The sequence below is a fragment of the Plecotus auritus genome, assembly GCF_963455305.1.
Source record: "Plecotus auritus genome assembly, chromosome: 12".
NCBI lineage: Eukaryota > Metazoa > Chordata > Mammalia > Chiroptera > Vespertilionidae > Plecotus > Plecotus auritus.
The window spans coordinates 24,079,130-24,102,093 of record NC_137778.1 but is presented as its reverse complement, the minus strand read 5'-3'; the positions used below and the strand labels follow the sequence as shown (position 1 = coordinate 24,102,093).

General features: G+C 41.5%; 1 protein-coding gene across 2 annotated transcripts in view; it reads left to right on the top strand.

Moving 5' to 3' along the window:
- The window catches only part of PAPPA2 (pappalysin 2), a gene marked incomplete at its 5' end in the record, with an annotated part of 214,968 nt that overhangs the window by 65,321 nt on the left and 126,683 nt on the right, over positions 1-22,964 (top strand). For both annotated transcript variants that reach the window (XM_080648252.1, XM_080648251.1), the window contains one exon: positions 12,334-12,479. In XM_080648252.1, coding sequence (XP_080504378.1) covers positions 12,334-12,479 — 146 coding nt within the window. The remainder of the gene's footprint in view (positions 1-12,333; positions 12,480-22,964) is intronic.

The following is a 22,964-nucleotide window of genomic DNA, read 5'->3' as shown; positions in this document are numbered from 1 at the left end:
TGATATAGTACCCAGGCTTAACCAAATCTGTGGTTAGGATCAATTTTTTTTTTTTTTTAATCATGGATAGTTGTTACCAGAAAAGTTCACAGAAAAAGAACATTCTAGGCTGAAAAAAAATTTGTGCACCTTCATGGAACCATGAGAGAGCATAATGCAGATGCAGAGCTATAAGTACTTAGTGGATTTGGAAAATCAATGTAAGAGAAATAATGGCCAGAGATAAAGCCAGACAGGTATCAAGAGGCCAGGTCATGAGGGGTTTTGAAAATGTATTAAGGCATTTGGATTTCATCCCAAATTGCACTGGATACCCCTGGAGTGTTGTAAGTGGGTAAATGGCTTACTCAGATTTTCATAAGGAAGATGGAAGAAAATGGGGGCAGACTGGACATAGGCTAGCCATGGACACAGGCTAGCAGTAAAGATTTTGCTCAATAAACCATGAAAGAAGGTATGCTGGCTTAAAGCAATGACAGAGTGGACTGTGGGAGGGAGGGATTTTAGAAATATTCAATATAGAACTTATTGGAGTTGGTGATTGATTGGACATGGAATTGAGAAAGAGAGGACATGGAATTGAGAAAGATAACTCTCTTCCAGGGTGCTGGATACAGAGTAATGATGATGCTTGTCTCCATGACAGGGAAAAACAAGAAGTGGAAATGAAAAGGAGGATGAGTTGAGCTTTAGACTTGAGTTTGAGGTCTCAGGTACCTAGGGGATAATACCCAGCAGACAGTTAATATACTTACCTGGAGCTCAGAAGACAAATCTAAGCTAGAGACACACATTTTGGAGTCATCACTGCGAGAAAAGCTGCAGGAGTGAACGTGCTCACCCCAGGGAAGTAGAGAGTGATATGTAAGAAAGCAGAGGCTGGGCCTGGGGAGAGCAGTGCTTGAGAGATGTGGGGGGAGAGAGAGAAGGTCCCAGGAGAGATAATGGGAAGGGGTATCTAGCTATAGGAGATAAAGCAGGAGAATGCCGACTTACTGAAGCCAAGTGAAGTGGTCAGTGATGCCAGATGCCTCAGAGAGGTCAGGAAGGGAAGGGCAAAGAGGTGTCCTGGATAGAGGAGCTAGGAGATAGTTGGTGCTTGCAGAGGACAGTTTTCCAGAGAGTGCTAAGGGTGAATGAACATCTTTATGTTGATATATAATCTAAGCATGTATACAATTTATAATTAACAGAATTTATTATTCTATAACATTTATAAATTCCACATTGAGGAAAAAAATCCGCTACTGTACTTTGAAATTGCGAGTGACAGCAGAAGTCTTTTACTTCTAAGTAGGCGTGATGACTACTGGATTTAGGAGGAGATGAGCATGGCAGTCCTTTCTCAGGAATGCCATCTAAGTGGTCTCCATGTATCTCCCTAGTAAGTGCTTTCCCATTCCCTGTTCTCCCACAGTGATATTTCACACCTTCCGAGTCTTCTCAAATTTCCGTCCCCATCACCTCACTTCCCACTCTGAGGGGACCCCTCACCTTCTATTTACTGGGAAAGTAGCCTAGAGAAGCTTCCTCTCAAACTACTGCCATCAACCCTCAAAGCCATTTGCCTTCTTTTCTCCCTCCCACCCCCCTCCTATTTCCTCTATCTTCCAGGAGATTCCCAGGAAGTGGTGCTTGAGACAGGAATTTCTCAATATTAAGTCCCTGAAAGGAATTAAAATAATTCCACTCTAGGAGGTACACACCTCCTAGGAGGTACAGCCATTTCTGTATTCATATTTGACTCACCCAGACCTGTTCCTTCTCCTATTTTCAATTTCTGTGAATTGTGCTACCCAGTTACTCAATTTAAAAACTCAGACATTATTTTGGACTCTTCCTCTTTCTCACCCCACCTCATCCAATTAATCACCAATTCCTATAAGTTCTATTCTTAAACATCTCTCAAATCCAGCCACAGCCCCTGACAGGCTCCTCTGCCTCCCATTTGCACTCCTCAAATCTATTTTCCACACATTCTTAAGACAAATGGGGGGATAAGGACACATATGTAACACCTTAATCAATAAAGAAATTAAAAAAAAGTCTATCTACAAGGCAAGCCTAGTCATGTTCCTTCCTTGCTTTAAAGCACTCTAAACTTCTTACCATGGTTTGCAAGACCTTTCAGGATCCAGCTGCTGTTCCCCTCGTCAGCATCCTTTCCACTTCTCTCCAACTCTCAGGAACTGCATAATTTTCTTGCCCAGCCCTCCAGGCCTTTCTATTAGTAGCTCCTCCTCCCAGACCATCCCCTCGCCAGGGTAACACCTTTTCATCTGCCAGGTCTTCGGGCAGATGCCAATTTTGAGATGACTCCCCTGGCACCTCCAGTCCTGGTCCATGGATTCTCACCACATCTTCTCTTTTCTCTACCAGAGAACCTGCTGAGTCCCAGTACCACTGCCCATTTCCTTGTCCTCCTCCCTAAAGGGATACAGAGGTCCACGAGGGTAGAAGAGCTGCCCAGGCTTATCGGCATTATATCCTGGTTATTCAGCACAGGACCTGGCATTTAGTAGGTGCTCAGGAAACACTTTCTGAATTGACTGTGTCGTCCTACCTTCTAAAGTCATATGTAAATGATATTCAATTATTAGTTTTCTTATAGGATTTGTTGACCTTCCCCTAGTTGATAGAAAGTTGAGTTCAGTGTAGTGCATGTGTATCGCCAAAAAGAACTGACTTCAGTGGTGTGTGTATGTACAATGTATTACAGAAAGGATGCTTTTCTTGAAAATAGGATTTGAAGAAAATCCTATTTTAAATCCTTTTTAAATGTTCTAAAACAATGGAAGAAAGAGCTTTAGGAGAAGAGAAAAAAAGCACACAAAAAAACTGACTAAAATAGTGTACGTATTCATGGGTTTTTGCCATTAGTTGGAACACATTGTGTCCGCTCCAATTACCCATGAGGACCACTCCTCTGGGGAAACGCTTCATATTTTTAAAACCTAGTCGCAGGGGTGGGCAAACTTTTTGACTCGAGGGCCACAATGGGTTCTTAAATTGGACCGGAGGGCCGGAACAAAAGCATGGATGAAGTGTTTGTGTGAACTAATATAAATTCAAAGTAAAGGAGCGGAGGGGAGAGCAAGAGAACCCTCCGCTCTTTCGGCTCCGCGGGCCGGATAGAACAGCCGAACGGGCCGTATCCGGCCCGCAGGCCGTAGTTTGCCCATGGCTGATCCTAGTGTAATGCTCATGGAATTACATTGCCCATTCCTACCTGGACCCTGAGAGTTTATCACGTACAGTGTTTTTGCCAAGAACCTGCTCTGTCTTTAATCACTAAAAAAGAGTTATCAAAGAGAGTGTGCTTGGGGCTTTATCTATGGGTGTATTTTTGCCTCTTGTTCTTTACCAGAGGCAGCAGGTCCTCAAGTTTGGCTCCTTCAGATGTAAATGGACCCTTGTTGGGACATTGGTTGGAAGGATGAATGGGGTATTCTCTGTCTCATCTTTCAATTACTGCCCATCTTCACCATTGATACATTCAACTAATATTAAATGAGTATTTGACAATATGCAAGATATGTTTATAGTTATAAATGAATAGAATTATATTAAGCTTATGGCTGTACAGTTCAATTTTTCACTTAATAATATATTGGGCACATTTTTCTATTTTAGTAAATGGGATAATAATAGACCTAGATAATTTTTAATGACATTCGGTATGGATATTATATGCTTTTAATTTATCTTGCTAGATCTATTTTAAAGGAAATTTATATTATCTATATTTTGCTATTACATTCTCTGCTATTATACTATACTATTAGAATAATATACTGTGCTATTATACTATCATGTTATTATCTATTTTTTGCTATTATACTATTCTTGTTGGTACAAATTTAAAGCTCATACAATACAGGCTTACATATTATAATTACATATTATAGTCCATTGTGTTATAGACTAGACTGAATGACACTGCAATTCAGATGTGGGGGCTCATTTCAGGGTGGGATGATGTGGGCTTCACAGAAGAAATGAGATAGAAAATGAGCCTTGAATGTCAGATACAATTTTGTTAATTGTATATGTAAGGGGAGAACATAAGCAAAGCAGGGAGGCCAAAACAAAACAAAAACACAACCAATCAACCAAATAACCTCAAAACCAAAAAGATTAAAGGCATGTTTGACATCAATGGATAAATCAGTTTAGCTCAATCAATGGCATAGTGGTGCTAGGGTAGGCTGGGGGTCAGAATAAAAGGCTTTGAGTGGCAACTTAAAGGAAATGTAAAGGATTTGATTGTGCAGACCACAGGGAACCAAGAATGACATGTCCAAGAGAAGCATAGGATAACCAAGCGCAGGTCTGTTTGTGGCAATGCAGTCTCTTTGTGCCTAGAATTAAATCCTAGGGGACTATAGTTTCCCCTAGGGAGTCACAGAACACTATTGGCAACTAAAATCTATAGTCATTTCCCCCTATTAATTGGTGCTAAATCCAGAGTCCTTAATACTGTATTTTAGCAATTGTTATTTTATTTATTTATTTTTTTATTGATTAAGGTATCACATATTTGTCCTCATCCCCCCATTCCCATCCCAAACCCCTCCCCACGCATGCCCCCACCCCCTGTTGTCCGTGACCACTGGTTAGGCTTATATGCATGCATACAAGTCCTTTGGTTGATCTCTCCCCCTAACCCCTACCCTCCCCTACCTTCCCTCTGAGGTTTGACAGTCTGATCGATGCTTCCCTGTCTCCGGGTCTGTTTTTATTCATCAGTTTATGTTGTTCATTATTTCCCCTAGATGAGTGAGATCATGTGATACTAGAAATACACTTATAAGAACCGAAAATGAGACAAGCAATAATGGTTATGCTGAGAGGCAAATGAATCAGTCTGTAGCGAGTTTCTTTCTGGACCAACAGTTCTTTTGAGTCCCAATTTCAGTGTCACACAGTTCCTTATGTGTACATGTCAGCAATGATATTTCAGTTCTGGATGGTGGACAAATGGTGGTAATGCAGGTCCGACCCTCTCTGGTTTGGTCCTGGGCAACCTGCAGCGACACACAGCTGCTGACTGCTAGTATGGCAAGGCGTCATCAGCGTCTTCCATCTCTGGACTGTTTCTCTTCTGTCTTCATGGCTGGAGCAGTCCTGTCAATTCCTCTCTGTTGCAGGAATCCACATGGTCTTGGAGTTGTTTTCTGAAAATATACAAACATATTCTCAACCAAAAGTTAATAAAGGAATCTTTTCTATAAATTTGACTTGGGATCCTTTTTCATTTTTTGCCCAAACGATTTTCCTTTGGCTTGTTTTGACACCATGTGTGTTTTTCATGGGTGTCTTGCTGTTAGCATTACAAATGAAAGTTAATTTTCTAAAGTAAAAATTTTCTAGATGTAATTTACTTACAGAATATTTTTCCTTACATGATATTCTTCTACTATCCCCCTTTTTTTGATTTAAATATTAGGAGGAAATTTTATAATGTAGTCTTGATAGCTTTTAAATTTTATTTTTTTGCACTAAAATATGACTGCTTTAGGTTCATTACATGTTACACAATTTTACCATGAGATGAACTACCAATAAAAATTTTAGTTAACACTTTAGGAACAGCTTTTTGTCCAGTACCATTAATTTTTCTAGAATATTCGCTTATTTCACTTAGCCAATTTAAATTAGTCTGAGAACTTGACTACTATTTTACTGTCAAATTTAATACTCTAACAACAATCTTATTTTACCCTGTAAATATTAGTGTGAAAGGATTATTTGCCTTCTTGAGTAGGCCCTGAGCATTCCTGGTGCTAGGCTGGATTTAGATATCAAAAACCCACTTCCCCACACCATGGGTACAAGACAACTCAAACAAGTCTTATTGCAGTGAGAGTGCAGCTGCTGTCAGCCAAGTCTCTGTCTGTTACCTGGGTCCCGATTTGAGCTGGGCATGGGAAGCGAAGCAGCCATGGGGACAGGAGACCTCCCTCAGAAAGGGTGAGGGTTCAGGCCTCGGGAAAGTTAGGGGAGTGAGGGTCTGCGCCCCACCTCTGTTGACCCCCAAGTTCTCTCCTGATGGCCCCTCTGTGACTGTGCCTGTCTTAGGTTGTTACTTTCCTCAGGAATCTTACCCGTCTCTAGCTAATCAGCCATCCTCTGGGGCCAAGCAGGGTGATGTGAGGTTCAGTTCTGTCTCCTTGGTAGCCTATGCCCCCATGGCCTCCACACCCAGCACTTGCCTTGGGATCCCCTTGCCTGCTGGTGGGGCCCTGGCACTAATCACATATCTTGGGGAACCCAGGTTTCTTCTCCAGGGAGGGCCCAGCTCACCCCACTGGGCAAGAGACAGATCCATGGTACCAGCCACCACGAGGCTTCAACCTCAGCATGAACAGAAAGCACAGGCAACAGCTGTGGGCAATTGGATTGTGAGAAGAGGGTCCCTCTTGGCCAAAAGGGCAGGAGGGGCCAATATAGAATGCTCAGGTGCCTTCCTAGGGGGCCCTCTACACAGTGGAAGGGATTAAATCCTTTCATGTCCTTTTTAAATTGCTGCCAGACATTCAAAGAATTAGTTTGTAAGTTTGTTTGGGATAATTGTACATTATGCTGTTGTAATTCTAAAATATCAAGAGATGTGTTACCTTTGTCTCCAAGCACCAAAAAGATGATTTTTTATTTATTCCCAAGGGTGTGAGGTAATGGGGGATCAATGGTTATTTTTGTATGCTTAAATTTAAATTTTACATTTGAAACTTTTCAATGTTACCTTTGAGTTTATCCCCATAATCATAGCTTTTTGATATGTATTTGAATCCAACATATCATCTCTCTAATTTAGGTCATTTTTAAATTTGATAAACTTACATTGTGTAGATTCTTGCAAGATATTGATTAAATAATTCAGTTAAATCAGGGCAAATACAGAGACCTGATCCCCTGATTTGGTGTGAGTTGTTAGGAATCTACAACTATGCATTTCTCCACCATCCTCATTAAGATCTTGCAAGAGATTCATCATGTATCCTGTTGAATCAAGACATATTTTCTCCAAGGAATCATGCCATTCCAGTAAATCCAACAAAACACCCAAAGCAACAACAAAATAAATATGATTAATATTGTGTGATTTTCCCCCACCCCCCAAGTGAGCCCATGGTAGTTCCAGTCATCACCTCTTTCTTATCTAATAGTAAACATTTGTCTATTTAATAATGCATTGGGAATATTTCTGGGAATTGATAATTGTGCTCACTAATCTGTAGTTTCCAAATTTCTTTTTTTCCTTTAATGGAACTTGAAATATCTTTCAATCTTCAGTCTTTTTGTATCTCTTATTATCCACAGAGTTGAATGTTAATTTGTTATCAGCACCTAAATAGGTATTTTTTGGATCTTAGGGTATAATTCTATGATTCAGATAAAAAAACAATTCTTGCTCTATTTCTTTCATCAGCTTGAATGTATTTTCCTGTTCTTCAGCCTTGAGAAATGAAATCAAACATTGTAAACACAGCTGGAATATAATTCTAAATCAGTCAAAATTTAGTTGCAGAAAACAAAAAGTACTGTAGCTATTTTAACCAACAAAGGAATTTAGTGGTTACAAAGGTTTTGAAAGAGCCAGGGTAGTAGGATTTCATTTGGGCATCTAGGAAGATCTCTCAGAACAACCTCGAAGAACTGGCCAGTAAGTGGAGCCCCTGTCAGAGACAGGAAGGCAGGGAGTGTTGGGGTCCCAGGAGCACTGCTCTGTCTAGATTTGCACCAGCTTCTCCACAGCCTCACTGCTGGTGCCTGGGCACCAGGACACTCGCCCAGCCATGATGGCAGGCAGAGAAAAAAGCAAACAAACAGAAGTAAGGTCTTTATCTCACTGTCACCTTCCACCTCTCACTAGAGCAGTGGTCGGCAAACTCATTAGACAACAGAACCAAATATCAACAATACGATTGAAATTTCTTTTGAGAGCCAAATTTTTTAAACTTAAACTTCTTTTAACGCCACTTCTTCAAAATAGACTCGCCCAGGCCGTGGTATTTTGTGGAAGAGCCACACTCAAGGGGCCAAAGAGCCACATGTGGCTCGCGAGCCGCAGTTTGCCGACCACTGTGCTAGAGCACAGCTGATTAGTAGAATCTCAATCACATCCAGATCCTCTGGGGCAAGGGAATTGGAGAAATGTAGAACCTAACTTCTCTGTCCTCCAGAGCAGGGAGACACCCGAGAAGGGGGTGGGGAAGTTGTGCACAAGCCAATTCATAGCATATGTCTGGTTCTTTATGCTGATTTTTCAACCCGTCTTCTGCTCTTGCAGATAATTTTGTTCACATGGCTATCATTGTGCCTGTCACCTTGCACTATAACCACCTGTTTACACAGTTATCTTCATCACCACACCAAGTTTCTTGAAAACAACTGTCATGTCTTATACAACTTTTCATTGCCAAGGCCCAACACAGTTGACTCACAGATTATAGGAAAACCAACTTAAGAATAGAAGAAAGAATGTGGGCTTTGGAGTGAGAGGGACTCAGGTTTAAAACTTGCCTCTGAAACTTACAGGCCGTGTGGTGTGGAGCAAGTGACTTAATCTCTGTAAGCTTTAATTTCTTATCTGTAAAATAAAATATGCTAACCTCATAGGATTGTTATGACCTTTATATGAGAAAATATATATGAAGCATAAAAAATGCAAAGAATGATGTTTTAAAATTTACAGTTTTTAGAATAATAAGCAAAATAGGGACTAGAATGATTCACAAGAAAAACACACACCACTAAACTCTTTGAAGTCTGCCTTTTTGCCAAGATAAATAATTATTAAAGTGAAAATCATTAATGTGGCAATAATTTATTTGCCTCTTATAATAATAGTCATTACAATTAATCGGGTCCTAGCTATATGGCACATTCCAATTAGAAGGTGACTGAATTTTTTCATTTGTGGGGAAGGGCAATTAGCAGGTTGCTAACTTTAACAAAAGCAGCTTTGATGGAAGTTATGCTGATGGCATCCAGGTTACACCGGGCAAGGTTTCATCCCAAACCAGTGGGTCACAGTCATAATATTGGTGAGGCAAGTGTGCATCTATCAGAGGCATGTCAGAAGTAAGAGATGGCAGCAGTGCACACAGCCACTTGGGATGTCAGCTTCAAGGGGAACTTGTTTCTGAGGCAATTTTTATAAAAATAAAGATGCACCCTCACTTTGGTTGGTCTGAGTCCTCAGGGAGAAGGGTGCGGTATTTCAGAGTGTGAAGAGGATGAGGAAGGGGAGATCCTGGGAGGAATTAAGCAGATTCATGAAGTTCATCTCTCATTTCACATGGTCACTTTGTGACTCTTATGCTTTTTATAACATTTATGTATGTCATTTTACCTTCCATTGAATATTAAGTTCTTTAGGATAGCAAGTCTGTCTCTTAATAAATCATTTTTGAAGTAAAATGTTAAGCTCTGAATTTATGGATAATATTCACTTTCCCCACCCTAGGTCTGAGCCAGACTCTGGCCACATTAGTGTCAAGCTAAGCTGTTTGTCCTCATTGGCTCTGATGTAAGTCCTAAAATGGCGTACATGTGCTGTAATAGGCAAACATTCTACATGCAAAGCAGATACACTGACGTCTGTATTTTTACTTTTTTTTTGGTTTCTAGAATCATCTGGACACAAATCCTTGTTTCCAACAAAATAAGACATTTTTCTATCCATTCAATTAATGACTGTGTTTTGAAATGTATTCTCTCTCTTGGACTTGCTGACTTCTATCTATATTTCCATGGAGTGCAGGAGTGGGAACAACCACACCCAGTTTGCCACCAGCATGATATAACCACTCTCATCTGGAAGGATACTTTATGGTTGGAGAGAGGGATGGGCAAGGAGAAGAGGGCGATGAGTAGAACCAGTTAATGAGGCTGGTGGTGGAGAAAGAGGACTGTTGGAGGATGCTCAAGGGAAATGAGTGGAACTGCTGCTGGGTTGAGGGAGGACAGAAAGTCGGTGGCCAAGACTGGTAAATGGCAGATGGAGAAGCCAGAAACACACATATAGCCCAAGTAAACCATAGCAGGGACAGGCGACTTGGTAAAGTGTGGGAGGGGAAAAGAGAGAGAACTGTCAGATTACCAACTCTTAATGTTAATGGGAGTTCTGGATAGAGACAGGGAAGGGTATGACTTTTATTCCATGGTCCCTGCACTGCATATATGTGGTCTCTGGTTCTTCCTGCTCTCCTTTTTTTTTTCCTTTCTTTTTCTATTTCTCTTCTCTTGTCTAATCTCCCATCTGCCCCTTCTCTACTACTGTCATCTGGCCTATTGAGGCATCTCCATGTCAAAGAATTATTTGATGTCATCACAGCTTCAAACCATTAATTTATCAAGTCAGAAAATTGTAATTATTTTTAATAGAGGAGAAAGGGAACAAGGATGTGACTAATGTTCAGGGAAAACCAGGCAACAGTCCAAAACACACTGTGTCTCCAGGACGGCAGCAGAAGGAATATCCCTCTGATCACATCTGGCATCACCTCGTGGAACTGGATGATTTCTTGGGGCTGAGAACTATTTTTCCAAGATACTATAACTCAATAAGAAAGTATTTTTCAAATCCCATTTCTCCCAAGAATCTCTGGTTCTAAAGCAAAATCATTTTTGTTTTTATGTTTTATTTCTCTTTTTGGTTCTGTTCCAAAGAATACTAAAACAATCTTTGGGCCCTGGCATCGTCCCAATCCCCCAAAGTTGTGGGTTTGATCCCCTGTGATCAGGGTACATATAGGAATCACCTAATGGATGCCTAGACACTCACTCTCTCTCTCTCTTTCTCTCTCTCTCTCTCTCAAATCAATCAATCAGTAAAATTAAAAAAAAAAAAGAAAGAAAAGCTCTTATACTATGGCCAATGGGTCTTAGCTCTACATATCTACACACCTTTCTCTTTAAAAAAATCCGATCTTTGTGATCTCTATTTCTTGGGTACTCCTTTCTAGTATATCCTACACGAGGCCTCAGTAAGTAGATGGCATCAATAGTGTGGCTGGGAGATAGAGCAAGCAAGAGAAGAAAGGTCATGCTGTCCTAACATGAGCTTCTGGGTTGGGAGATTACCAGAATAGCAACAGTGGAGCTTGATCCAACTTAGGTTGAGGGAACGGTCTGTTCAGTTAAAGCTGTGATGAGAACATTCCCCTTTTGGAGTGCAAACCATGGCCAGCCACTATGGGAAGCATCTAGTGAGTCCTAGGGGCCACTGAGCTCTGGTTTCCTTGTTCCTTCTTAGAATAGCTCTTCAGTGAGAACGGCAGGCTCTGTTTGCTCGTGGTAAAGTGTTAAGTTTCACTGATGCCAGGAATATGAAGGTCTTTGACTATATATGAATTTATGAAAAGATCAAATGCTTATTTCCTTTTCTTTTTTAATGGGCCATGGGGCATGTGTTTTTAATAGACTGTTGATTCGGTAAGTGTAAACATAATGTTGCCTAGTGCTTTTAAGACCATCAATAAAGATACTTGGTATCATAAGGTAGTGTAGTAGGAGTAGAATTTCTATGATTAAGGGGCTAGAAAAAGAAAAAATATATAATTAATATTTTTTTGCAGTAGCTTTATGACACCCTCTCCTACCTATCACTCATCTTTTTTTTTTTTTCCTCTTTCACTTTCTTTCCTAGCCACTATTTCCCTTTTAAAAAGTAATGTCTGGTTGAAGCCTGGCCAGTGTGATTCAGTGGCTGAGCATCCATCTATGAACCAGGAGGTCATGGTTTGATTCCGGTCAGGGCATATGCCTCGGTTGCGGGTTTGATCCCCAGTGAGGGGTGTGCAGGGGGCAGCTGATCAATGATTTTCTCTCCTCATTGATGTTTCTATCTCTCTCTCCCTCTCCCTTCCTCTCTGAAATCAATAAAAAAAAATATATTTTTTAAAAAGTAATGTCTGGGAAGAAGCATATACTGAGATAAAGATTCAGCTGGTCTTCTGATCATAATATAGATCATGCAGTATGATGCAAAGAAGCTGAGACTGAGAGTTAGATGGCCTTCACCATGGCCTGGGATAAATCTCAGGGCAAAGAACTAGGAGTCACATTGGATTTATCTTGAAGAAATCATCTGGGTGTAGAGTGGGGACTTGAATATGACATCAAATACTGAGTGCTAACAAGGTGGGGTATTATTGATCTTAGAATAAATATCCCAAATGTCTTCATGACAGCCTGGTCTCTGCCTCCCTGCCCTTCTAAAAAGTGGCCCTGGCTGGGGGTGTCTGAGTCTGAGTAGGTGTGGCTGTGCTCCTCTCTGAGTGCTGAGCCCTCGGTGTGACTCTGACCCTCTCTCGTGCTCTGCAGGGCCTACATGAGTGTGAAGGAGCTGAAGGAGGCGCTGCAGCTCAACAGCACACACTTCCTCAATGTCTACTTTGCCAGCTCTGTGAGGGAAGACCTTGCAGGTGCTGCCACCTGGCCTTGGGATAAGGAAGCGATCAGTCACCTGGGTAAGTGAAGTGGAGACCAAACATGAATTTGTCAAAATGTTTCACTGCGGACAGGTAAGAGATATCAGAGCAAATAGAGGGAAATACTCAGGATGTTCTAGACCAGTGCTCGGCAAACTCATTAGTCAACAGAGCGGCAAACTGCGGCTCGCGAGCTGCAGTTTGCCGACCACTGTTCTAGACTAACTTTATAATCTAGATGTAAATAAAGTGATGACATGGAATGAGATTGATTCTATGTGTTGGAGCCATAACAATTAAACCCAACAAATGAAGACCAGAGGAAGTAACAAAAATAGAAAAAAATAAAATAGAAAGTAAACATTCATTAGAATAAAATTAACAGAACCATAAGTTTTTTGGGGGAGGGAGGAGAAAAGGATTGATAAACCCCTAGAAAGTAAAAAACAAAAAAACCCCTGATCAAGAAAAAAATAAATAAGAGAGAAGGAATGTATTACCACTATGAGGAATAAAGGAGGTAATATTCTTACATATACTTCAGACATTAATAGGCAATAAGTATTTTTCCACAAATGATGTTGAAGCAATTGGACATATATAGGCAGAAGAAGAGGAATCTTAATGTGAATTTCACACCTTGTACAAAAATTAACTCAAAATAGATCAGATATTTAAATATAAAAAATAAAACTATAGAACTTTAAAAGGAAACATAGGAGAAAATTGTCAGGGCAGGACTACAAGAAAGAGTGAACTTATAAATAACACCAAAAGCATAGTCCATATAAATAACTGATAAATTGTACTACATCAAAATTTAAAACTTTTTCTCTGAGTCTGTTTAGACAAAGAAACATCAGACTTGGAAGAAATGTTTGCACACCATACATCTCACAAAGGATTTGTATCTAGAATACGTAAAGAACTCTCAAAATTCAACAGTAAAACAGACACTCCAGTTAGAAAGCGGGCAAGATATGAACAAATATTTTACCAGAGAGGAAATACAGATAGGAAATAAGCACATGAACAGACGTTCAATATAATTAGCCATTAGGGAGATTCAAATTGAAACCAGATATAACTACTCACTTATTAGAATGACCAAAATAAAAAATATGGGGGGATGTAAGGTACAGCCCAGGGAATAGAGTTGATACTACCGGAATACATGTGCACACTGACAGGTAGCTACTAGACTTATTGTGGTGATAGCATCATGAGGTATGTAAATGTCAAATTACTATATCGGACACCTGAAGCTAATAAATATTGTATGCCAACTATACTTTAATAATTTTTAAAATAATGACAGTATTAAATGCTGGTGAGGACGCAGGGACTCTGGATATCTCCTACATTGCTGGTGAAATGTAAAATGGCACAGCCACTCTGCAGAATACTTTGGCAGTTTCTTATAAAACTAAACAAACATATGCCCTATGCTCCAGCCAATGGACTCTTGGACACTGATTGTAGAGAAATGTAAACTTAAACCGATTCAAAAGCTTTTATATCAGTTGTCCTAGCAGCTTTATTTGTAACTAGGGGCCCAGTGCATGAATTCACGCATCTTGAAAGGAACTGTGGGCTGTGAGGCTGCGGTGAGCACAGGGGTGGGTCTCTGCCCATCCTCCACGCCCCTGCCCGGCCCCTCCCGCCGCAGCCCCCGCTTCCCTGTCTGCTGGCAGACCTGCTCCTGCCGCCTCTCCCATGCGCTCCATGGAGTAATTGGGGCCAGTGCCAGCAGTGGGTGTGAGCGCCTGGCGGGACCACGGAGCACAGGAGCAAAACATTTGCAGTAACCACCAGAGCCCCACCCTGATGACAGCAACCACCTTGGTCTGGCGTCCCCGCTCACCTGCTCCACCATCCCACCGCGGCCAACACCCACCATGTTCCGCGCTCTGCCACCTGTTGCTGATGCCCGCCATGTTCCATGCGTGCCCCCTGGTGGTCAGTGCATGTCATAGCAACCGGTTCAGTTGTTCCACCATTTGGTCTATTTGCATATTAGCCTTTTATTATATAGGATTGTTTCAAACTGGAAATGACAAAAGTGAGTTCAGTGCTAACTGCTTACACCAACTGTAGTCCATCTGTAATACAATGGAATCTATTCAGCAACAAGAAGGAACAAAGGACTCATGCGTGGAATGACTCAGATGACTCTCAAGGGTATTATGCTGAGTAGGAAAAAATCCCCAAAGTTACCTGCTGTATGATTCCATTTATGTAGTATTTTCAAAATGACAGAATTATAGAGACAGAGAACAAGTTAGTGCTTGCCAGGGGTTAGGAATGGGGTAGAGATGGGGGGCGGAGTATGAGTGTGGGTGTGACAAAAGGATAGCAGGTGGGTGATCTTAATGGTGATGGAACAGTTCAGTATTTTTTTTTTAAGTCATCATCCGTGGATATATTTAGAGAGTAATGGAGAGGGAGAGAGGGAGGGAAGGAGGAAGGGAGAGAGAGACAAGAGAGAAACATTGATGTGAGAGAGAAACATCAATCGGTTGCCTCCCATTCATGTCCTGACCAGGGATTGAACCCACAACCTAGGTGTATGCCCTGACCAGGAATCAAACCTACAACCTTTTGGTGTATGGGATGACACTCCAACCAATTGAGCTACCGGGCCAGGGTTCAGTACCTTGATTTTGGTGGTGGTGGTTATACAAAGGTAGCCCTGTGATAAAATTGTGTAGAGCTACACATACTCACTCATGTGTGCATGTAAGACCTTGTGAAATCTGCATAAGGTCTGTAACCTCTATGCAGAAGCAGAGTACTTGGCATATAGCAGGTGCTCGCTGAATGCTTAGTGAATGAAGGGATAAATGAATAAACGAGTGAAGGTATTAAATTTAAATGGTTTCCAGAATTATGGACTCATCATGAATTGCAAAAGAAGCTGGGGATACTTAAGCTTTTAAACATTTTTTACAGCCATGTCCCCCTATGGCATGATAGGTAATGTGATCCTCAGAAGTAGCCTGAGCAGCTGAGAGGTCTGGCCCGATGTGAAATGGCTCCTGTTCATACTTCTTCTTGTTCAGTCATCACTGTGATTGAACAAAGGAATTCTTTTGACCTAAACCAGGCGTAGAACAGTACAGGCAGCAGCATAATATGATAGGGGAAGACATTTAGGAGTTTCTTTTTGAAAAAAACAAACAAACATATTTTTATTGATTTCAGAGAGGAAGGGAGAGAGAGAGAGATAAAAACATCAATGATGGGAATCATTGATCAGCTACCTCCTACATGCCCCTGCCCCCACCCTGTGGGGTTGGAGCCCACAGCCCAGGGATATGCTCTAACTAGGAATTGAACCTTGACCTTCCAGTTCATAGGTTGACGCTCAGCCACACCAACTGGGCTAGGATTTTCTTAATAGTCTTTTCAAGACTTGAGATTACCTGTTTGTGTCAACACATAAGACTCCTGAATTTTGAGGGTCAGCTGAGTGACCTAGCAGATAAGTACAGTAGTCGAAAGTTTGAAGATTGAATCCTACTTCTGATCACCAGTTGCTTCAGTGACTATCCTAAAAGACCAAGGTGATTTATGGTCCTCCTTTTCCCTTAATGCCATTTCTGCCATTTAGTGTAATTTTGTATTTTTAATCCTGTTAGTAGCCCAGGGCAGAATTTTTTATAAGTAAATGCATGTATGAGATCCCCTAATGTTTATTGGTTTGAGTATCTTTAGCCTTAGTACTCAACACTTAAATTGAAAATATATCTTCAAAGGCAGAAAACTAATTTAAGTGATAAACCATTTATAAACTGTTAATCCCAGGTACATGATGATAATTCATTCACTTATTCATCCAGAAACTACTGAATTTATTTCATGGCAATACCAGAAATAGGACAATAAAGGAATTCACCCTAAAGGTTTGCACAACTTAACTGGGAGATAGACCTGTAAACATACACTTAGGGTGCAGTGTAATGATACCGCACATGAGGTCAGGCAAGAGCTGGAGAGAAAGTGCTACATTGTGCCCATAGCACCTGGGATGAGTTTCCAGAGGGGCGAGGCTGGAGAGGAGAATTGAAAGAGCCTTGCTTGGCAGACAATGAGAGGGCATTCCAGACTGAGTAGGCTCATAGGTGCCAAGGTTTGGGCTGTTAAAAACCTGGGCATACTTAGAGGTGGAATGTATTGGCTAGAAGAGTGCTCTTCAAATTTATTTTTGCTCTCTTGTACCCCCTAAAAGACTTTGAAAAATCTCTGTATCCTTTACACAGTCTAAGAGTGACATCTAAACATTCAATCATACTTTCAATAGAAGCAAATAATATAAATTCTGCTATACTATTATAAATTATTGACATTTAAAAATAAATTTTAAGTCTATTCTTCTAAATGTATCCTTAGTAACGTAACAATTTGATAATCACTATCATTCATTTTAAAAAATTTGTGGCCATGCACTTTTTTAACATTGGGGAACTATTCACTGATTCTTTTTCTCTTTGAATTTGTGTTTCTACTTCATCTCTCCTATAGAACTTCATATTAATGGGACATATAGATGCTTATTTTTTCAAAGTCTCAGTTGGTCACCCATTTCTCTGCTAAAAACATATTTTGAATAAAGCAAATTTTTGCATTAATTCTTTTTTAAACTAAACTTTTAAATGTTGATACAGTGGTATATTTGCATGTGGTTGTAGGAATAATACAAATAGATTCCACAAACCCCTTACCCATTTTCCTCAATGGTAGCATAACAAAACTGTGGTACAACACCACAAATAGGATATTCACATCAATACTGATTATAAGTTCTAAATTGTTGAAAATTTCTCCTCAATTGAGTTGATTTTGGAACCGATTACTTGTCCAAAATTGATAAAATCAACATTTTGAAGTGTAGATTGATGACTAGTAAACAAAATGGGAAATGCACATCTTAATGAGGTGAGTGTCTTTTCCCCCCAAAATTAGTTATTGTGTCTGTGTATGAATAATAGCAATTGCTGTAACAAGATAGGATTCGGCATTAGTTATATTGTGTTTTAAAAATTTATAGCTCTAAGTACTGAGAAACTTTGTTCACATAATTAAGTAAATGTGGGGAGGGAGAAGAATTCTTTTTGGCTGAGTGGTTGGTGGTGCCAAGGCAGAAAATATAGGAAAAGGAGGAGTGAAGAGAGAGCTGGTTTGGTTTTGGATATGTTGAGTTTGGAGTTATCTGAAGGGACTTAAACAGAAGAAGGAGGAGCAGGACCTAAGGGTATACCAGCTGCCGAAGGAGAGAGAGATCTGAGAAAGTCCCCTGTGGCCCACAAATACCAGTGCCACAGAGATGAACTCAGCACCAGGGCACGCTGGCCAGGTTAGACAAGAGACTCGGTCACTCTCTGGCACCGGAGTTAGACACTCAGGAGTGTCCTGGGCCAACCATATTCCTTAATTGTTCTAGAAAATGTCTGTCTTGCCAAATAACATTCTGACATCCCAGTAAGATCACAAGCAACAGGCTCAGTGTGCATGGAACCCAAGGGACATGTGGGAGGGAACTTGAACCTGGCTCGTAATGGGGGTTTAAACATACAGGATCTACAAATGAGTTCAGATAATGTGACCTTGTAGGGGGAAAAGTTTTTTTTTGAATTATAGAGTGGAATATAGCTTCACATAGATAGGAACTAATTGGCTCTTGAGCAAGTTGCCTCTCTGGGCCTTAGTATCCTTATACATAAAATGGGGGTAATAAGCATAAGGAACAGTACCTGGCACATAGCACAGCCTCAGAAATGCTAGCTTCATTAGTAGCAGCAGCAATAACAGCAGCAGTGTAGAACGTTTCAAACATTGTGTGTCTGTGGTTGGCCTTCCTGGGTTTGCTAACAGCCTCCCATCTCACTTCCTTTCCAACCTGGAGACTTTGCCCTGGAGAGATGTTGGCTCCTTTACAAAGAGAAAAAAAGTGTACTTAGGGGCCCAACTGCTTTCAATGGTAGAGCAGCTGCTAAGAAAAAGGGAGTCTCCTTATCAGCCAGAGAAGAGTGAGTGATGGGTGGCTGTTTGCGGGGATGGGTGGCTGTAGGGCAGGGTCTGTGAATGTCACTGGGCCCAGGGGACCAAGGAGAGCAGCCATCTTGGGGTGATGCTGGAGGGACAGCTCTCTGGAAAAGGCAAAGCAACAGCTGAGAAGGGAGTGGGCAAGGTGGAAGTAGCAGAGATGAGCTCAGGGGTGGAATACCTTTTCATCAACCAGAAATTTGGAGGGGGTCTCCCAGGACAAGCCTCGACTTCCTCCTAACCAAGAGGTTGGCATTGAGATTTGGGTGTTACATCAATTGTGCCACATTCATGCACAGTGGGGTTGAGGTCTCGGGGGCTGAGGCAGCCAGAGACTTGACAAGCAGGAAGTCTTTGGTAGTCTCTGCCAGGTTGTTTTAGCGAGTGTAGGTGCAGAGAGCAGAGGAGGAGGTAGAAGAGTGTACAGGAGGTAAAGAGGGGAGTGTTGGTGCACTACCGTTAAATGGTTGGGCCACACAAAGGAGATACTGTCCCCTATCCATGGGTCTCTCTATGGTGCCTAAGCAGAGGGATTCTTTCCGGAGATGAGGAATAAACGAGGTATGTACACTGGAGATCACCATGTAAATAGGAGGAATTGTAGGATTAGTAATGAGACAGGCTACCTGACATGAACAAGACAGGGATTGGTCTTGGGATCACCCACTGGCTACTGTTGTAGATTATTTCATTGTCAGAAGACAGCATTCAATAAGTGGGCTTATCCCAGGTGCACTGGGGTTTCGAACTTGGGTGAGCACTCTTGTATAGTGAAAATTTTGGACAAAATTACTCTAGGATATGAATTTCATGCCCTGAAATTGGGGTGTCCCAAAGGTAGGTTCATGCATTTATAAGTAGGTAGAATAAATAAGCATCTTTATGTGTGATTATTTACATACAAATAACCTTTATCTCTTCTTTTAAACTAGTAATCATTGACTACTTGGTGCCCAGAACAGTGCCTGACATAGAATAGATGTTCAAAAAATGCTAAGTTAATAAATGAATTATAGAAAATACTTTAATACATATTCTGTAGTGCCTGAAATTCTGGCATACAGTGGTGTGTGTGTGTGTGTGTGTGTGTGTGTGTGTGTGTGTGTGTGTGTGTTGAAGCACTTCCCTCATTCAGGAGCAAGGAAAGAATTACATCATAAGTCTTCAATGCCTTAGTAATAACATCTTAAGTTTTTAAAATCATATTACTTTTCTCCTATGAGGTGGGAGTAGCTGGAGAGCCTGAAGGGCTTGACAGTTGTGGGTAGGAATGGCTAAAAGTGTATAAAGAAGAAAAAAATGACACCACACTGCAAAATCTTTATTCTCTACATATTCCTTTCTTGCTTTAGTCTTGCCCAGAATAAGGACTTTCCTTCTAATGAGACCACACGCTATAAAACTAAGAAGCCAATTCAAGATTTGGAGATTAATGGTTTCTGGTCTGGTTCTGTTAAAAATGTGCTGCTTTTTCTAGCTCCCATGATTTTTTTTTAAAACTTTATTTCTTTCTCTCCCTTTGTGTATCAGTCCACTTCTGCCAGTTCTTTGCTTCTTCCTTGGACCCCCAGCCACACTTTGATAGCTTTGTCCCTTTGTGGTGAAAAGTGTATTTTGAGGAGTGTTTTTAGCCAGTAACTGGAAGTAATTATGTAGGCACCTGCAGATCAGCCCTCAACCTCCATGTTTTATGGGCATATAATATTCAGCCCTAAAACTTTTACAGAACTGTTTTAAAGTCATTTCCACTTGTGTCCTTTTCTCACACTGCCTTAGGGTGTGTGTGTGTGTATGTGTGTGTTTAATGGAAGTGGCTTTGGGAATAATTTTCTTCACCACGTGCCGCTCTGGCTGTCTTGTGCTGAAGCTGGGAAAAGCCAGTTGGAAGCTGCTAATACAGCATCACTTTGGGAGCTTGGATGTCTGCTACTTAGATTTCATCTTTTAATCAGCAACTTCCCTCTATTTTCTTCCCATTACCACACAACAACCCTGTCTTACTGTGTTAGCTTGTCCCTGATGAAGCTAAAAGGTCTTCTAAGGAAGTTGCTAAATTGAGGAAGCCCCATCCATATTATGTTCTATGTACAGTCAGTGCCACTGTTCAAATCCCAGTGTATACATTCAGATATGCAAGAAATTAAATTCTTAATTATTCTTCTATAATTGAACTTAATTTCTATTTTGAGTCCCTTTGTTGTTGAGTGGTAGAGATTTACTCTTTCTAGTAGTTGAGCTTGTTCTGCCTGGGGCTGTATCTAATGTGTAGATGGCTTACAGATGCCAAGGCCATTTTATGTTCAGTCATCAGGTGAGGCTGGCACCTGAGATGACCATTGTTCCCATCAGGGAACCACCTTCAGGGAGTCTCTGGGGGTCTCTCTGTCACCCTTTCCTCTAAGCTTACTGGTCAGCCATTCTTCTCTAGACAGAGACCATGCACCCAGGAATTCATCGCCAGAAGGAGGCAAGATCCCCCACCGTCAGGCCACATGCACTAATTTGAATCTTTATCCTTTTACCAGGGCCTTGGAAAGTTCTAAGTTCTCAATCTGGACCCACCATCATACATACATTCTCATTATTTTCCTTTTATTCCTTTTTTTTCCCTTCCAGCTTAGGAGAATCTTTTCTAGGCTGAGATATAGGGGTGACATTGCTAACGTGAGGCAAAGCTCACTATATCCTTCATTCATCCACCATGCTGGCTAAACCATGGAGGCCTCTCAGAACCCAAATGGCATAGGCTTTGGAAACTATCACAGCCAGAAGAGAACTTCTTCTTTCCTTGCATTTCACTCTGTTTTGTATTACTTAGTGAGGCAGTGGATGAATGAGGAGAATCTGGCTTCTGGAACTGGCAGTGGAGTAAGGGGGTCGGGGCGGGGGAGCAAGGAACCATTGGGGTGAAATACTAGTATTTCTAACTTGTTGCTCTTCTATTCATACTATTGCTTCTTAGTTTTCCCTGCTTAGGTACTTTTGGTCTTGTCCATAGACAGCCTTTCTGGACAGGTGTTGGGGAGGTGAACAAAGGCAGAGAGAGTCTGATAGTGTCTTTGAGTGACCCCCATGTTAACACCATATTTTATCCCTCATTTATGTTTTAATTCTCTGAGATGAGGAGAAACAAAAATAAGCAGTGGTTCTGAATATAGTAATATTCAGATATTGAATACTAGAGGCCTGGTGCATAAATTCGTGCATCGGTGGGGTCCCTTGGTCTGGTCTGTGCCCTCTCACAAACCAGAACCCCTCGGGGGATGTTGGACTGTGGGTTTTGGCTTGGTCCCTGCAGGCCAGGCCAAGGAACCCCACTGGTTCATGAATCTGTGCACCGGCCCTCTAGAATATATATAAGATCTTTGCTTGCCAAAACCGGTTTGGCTCAGTGGATAGAGTGTCAGCCTGTGGACTGAAAGGTCCCAGGTTCGATTCCGGTCAAGGGCATGTAACTTGGTTGTGGGCACATCCCCAGTAGGAGGTGTGCAAGAGGCAGCTGATCGATGTTTCTCTCTCATCGATGTTTCTGACTATCTATCCCTCTTCCTTCCTCTCTGTAAAAAATCAATAAAATATATTTAAAAAATATATCTTTGCTTAATCTCTTCCTGCCCTACCCCTACCCCCTTTTCCTCTGAGATTCATCAGTCTGTTCCATGTTTCCATGCTTGTGTGTTGAGCATCTGCCCCTGGTGGTCAGTGCGCATCATAGCTACTGGTCGAATGGTCGAACGGTCACTTAGGCTTTTATATATATAGATAACCAGAGAAGTGGGAAGGAAAATATTGTTGGCACTACAGAATAAGAGTGTCTTGTATGCATCTAACCTACCAGCAAGGTCTATGAAGAATTAAGCTCTCAGTCCCAATCCTATAATATTTCTTTTCCTCCTGCAATCACTAATTTCAGGCTACTGTGAATAATTTTTGAATGCCCATATGTCATCTATGAAGAGAATGGACACACTGATCCATTTTAAACTCTGTCCAAGTCTTGTCTGTCCTCTGGGTGCCTGTGGGCCTCAGGATCAGAATGACATGGAAACCAAGCTTGAACAGCTTAAGCACAAATCAGAGCTCCTTGTGTGAGCGTGTTTATCTACTTTGCCTGGCAATGCCTGGTTTTACTCTGGAAGGTCTGCCTGTTTGTGGTCACACTCTAGCTTCTGTTATCTTGATGAATGAAGGTGGTCAGGAGAGAACCAACAAGAATGGGGCAAATGAGCATGTGTGGCCAGCTGCATTATATAATTACTAGAGGCCCAGTGCACGAAATTCGTGCCCGGGGGGGGGTGATGTCCCTCAGCCCAGCCAGCACCCTCTCCAATCTGGGACCCCTCGAGGGATGTCCGACTGCCCTCTCACAATCCAGGACTGCTGGCTCCCATCTGCTCGCCTGCCTGCCTTCCTGATTGCCCCTAACTGCTTCTGCCTGCCAGCCTGATCACCCCCTAACCACTCCCCTGCCAGCCTGAT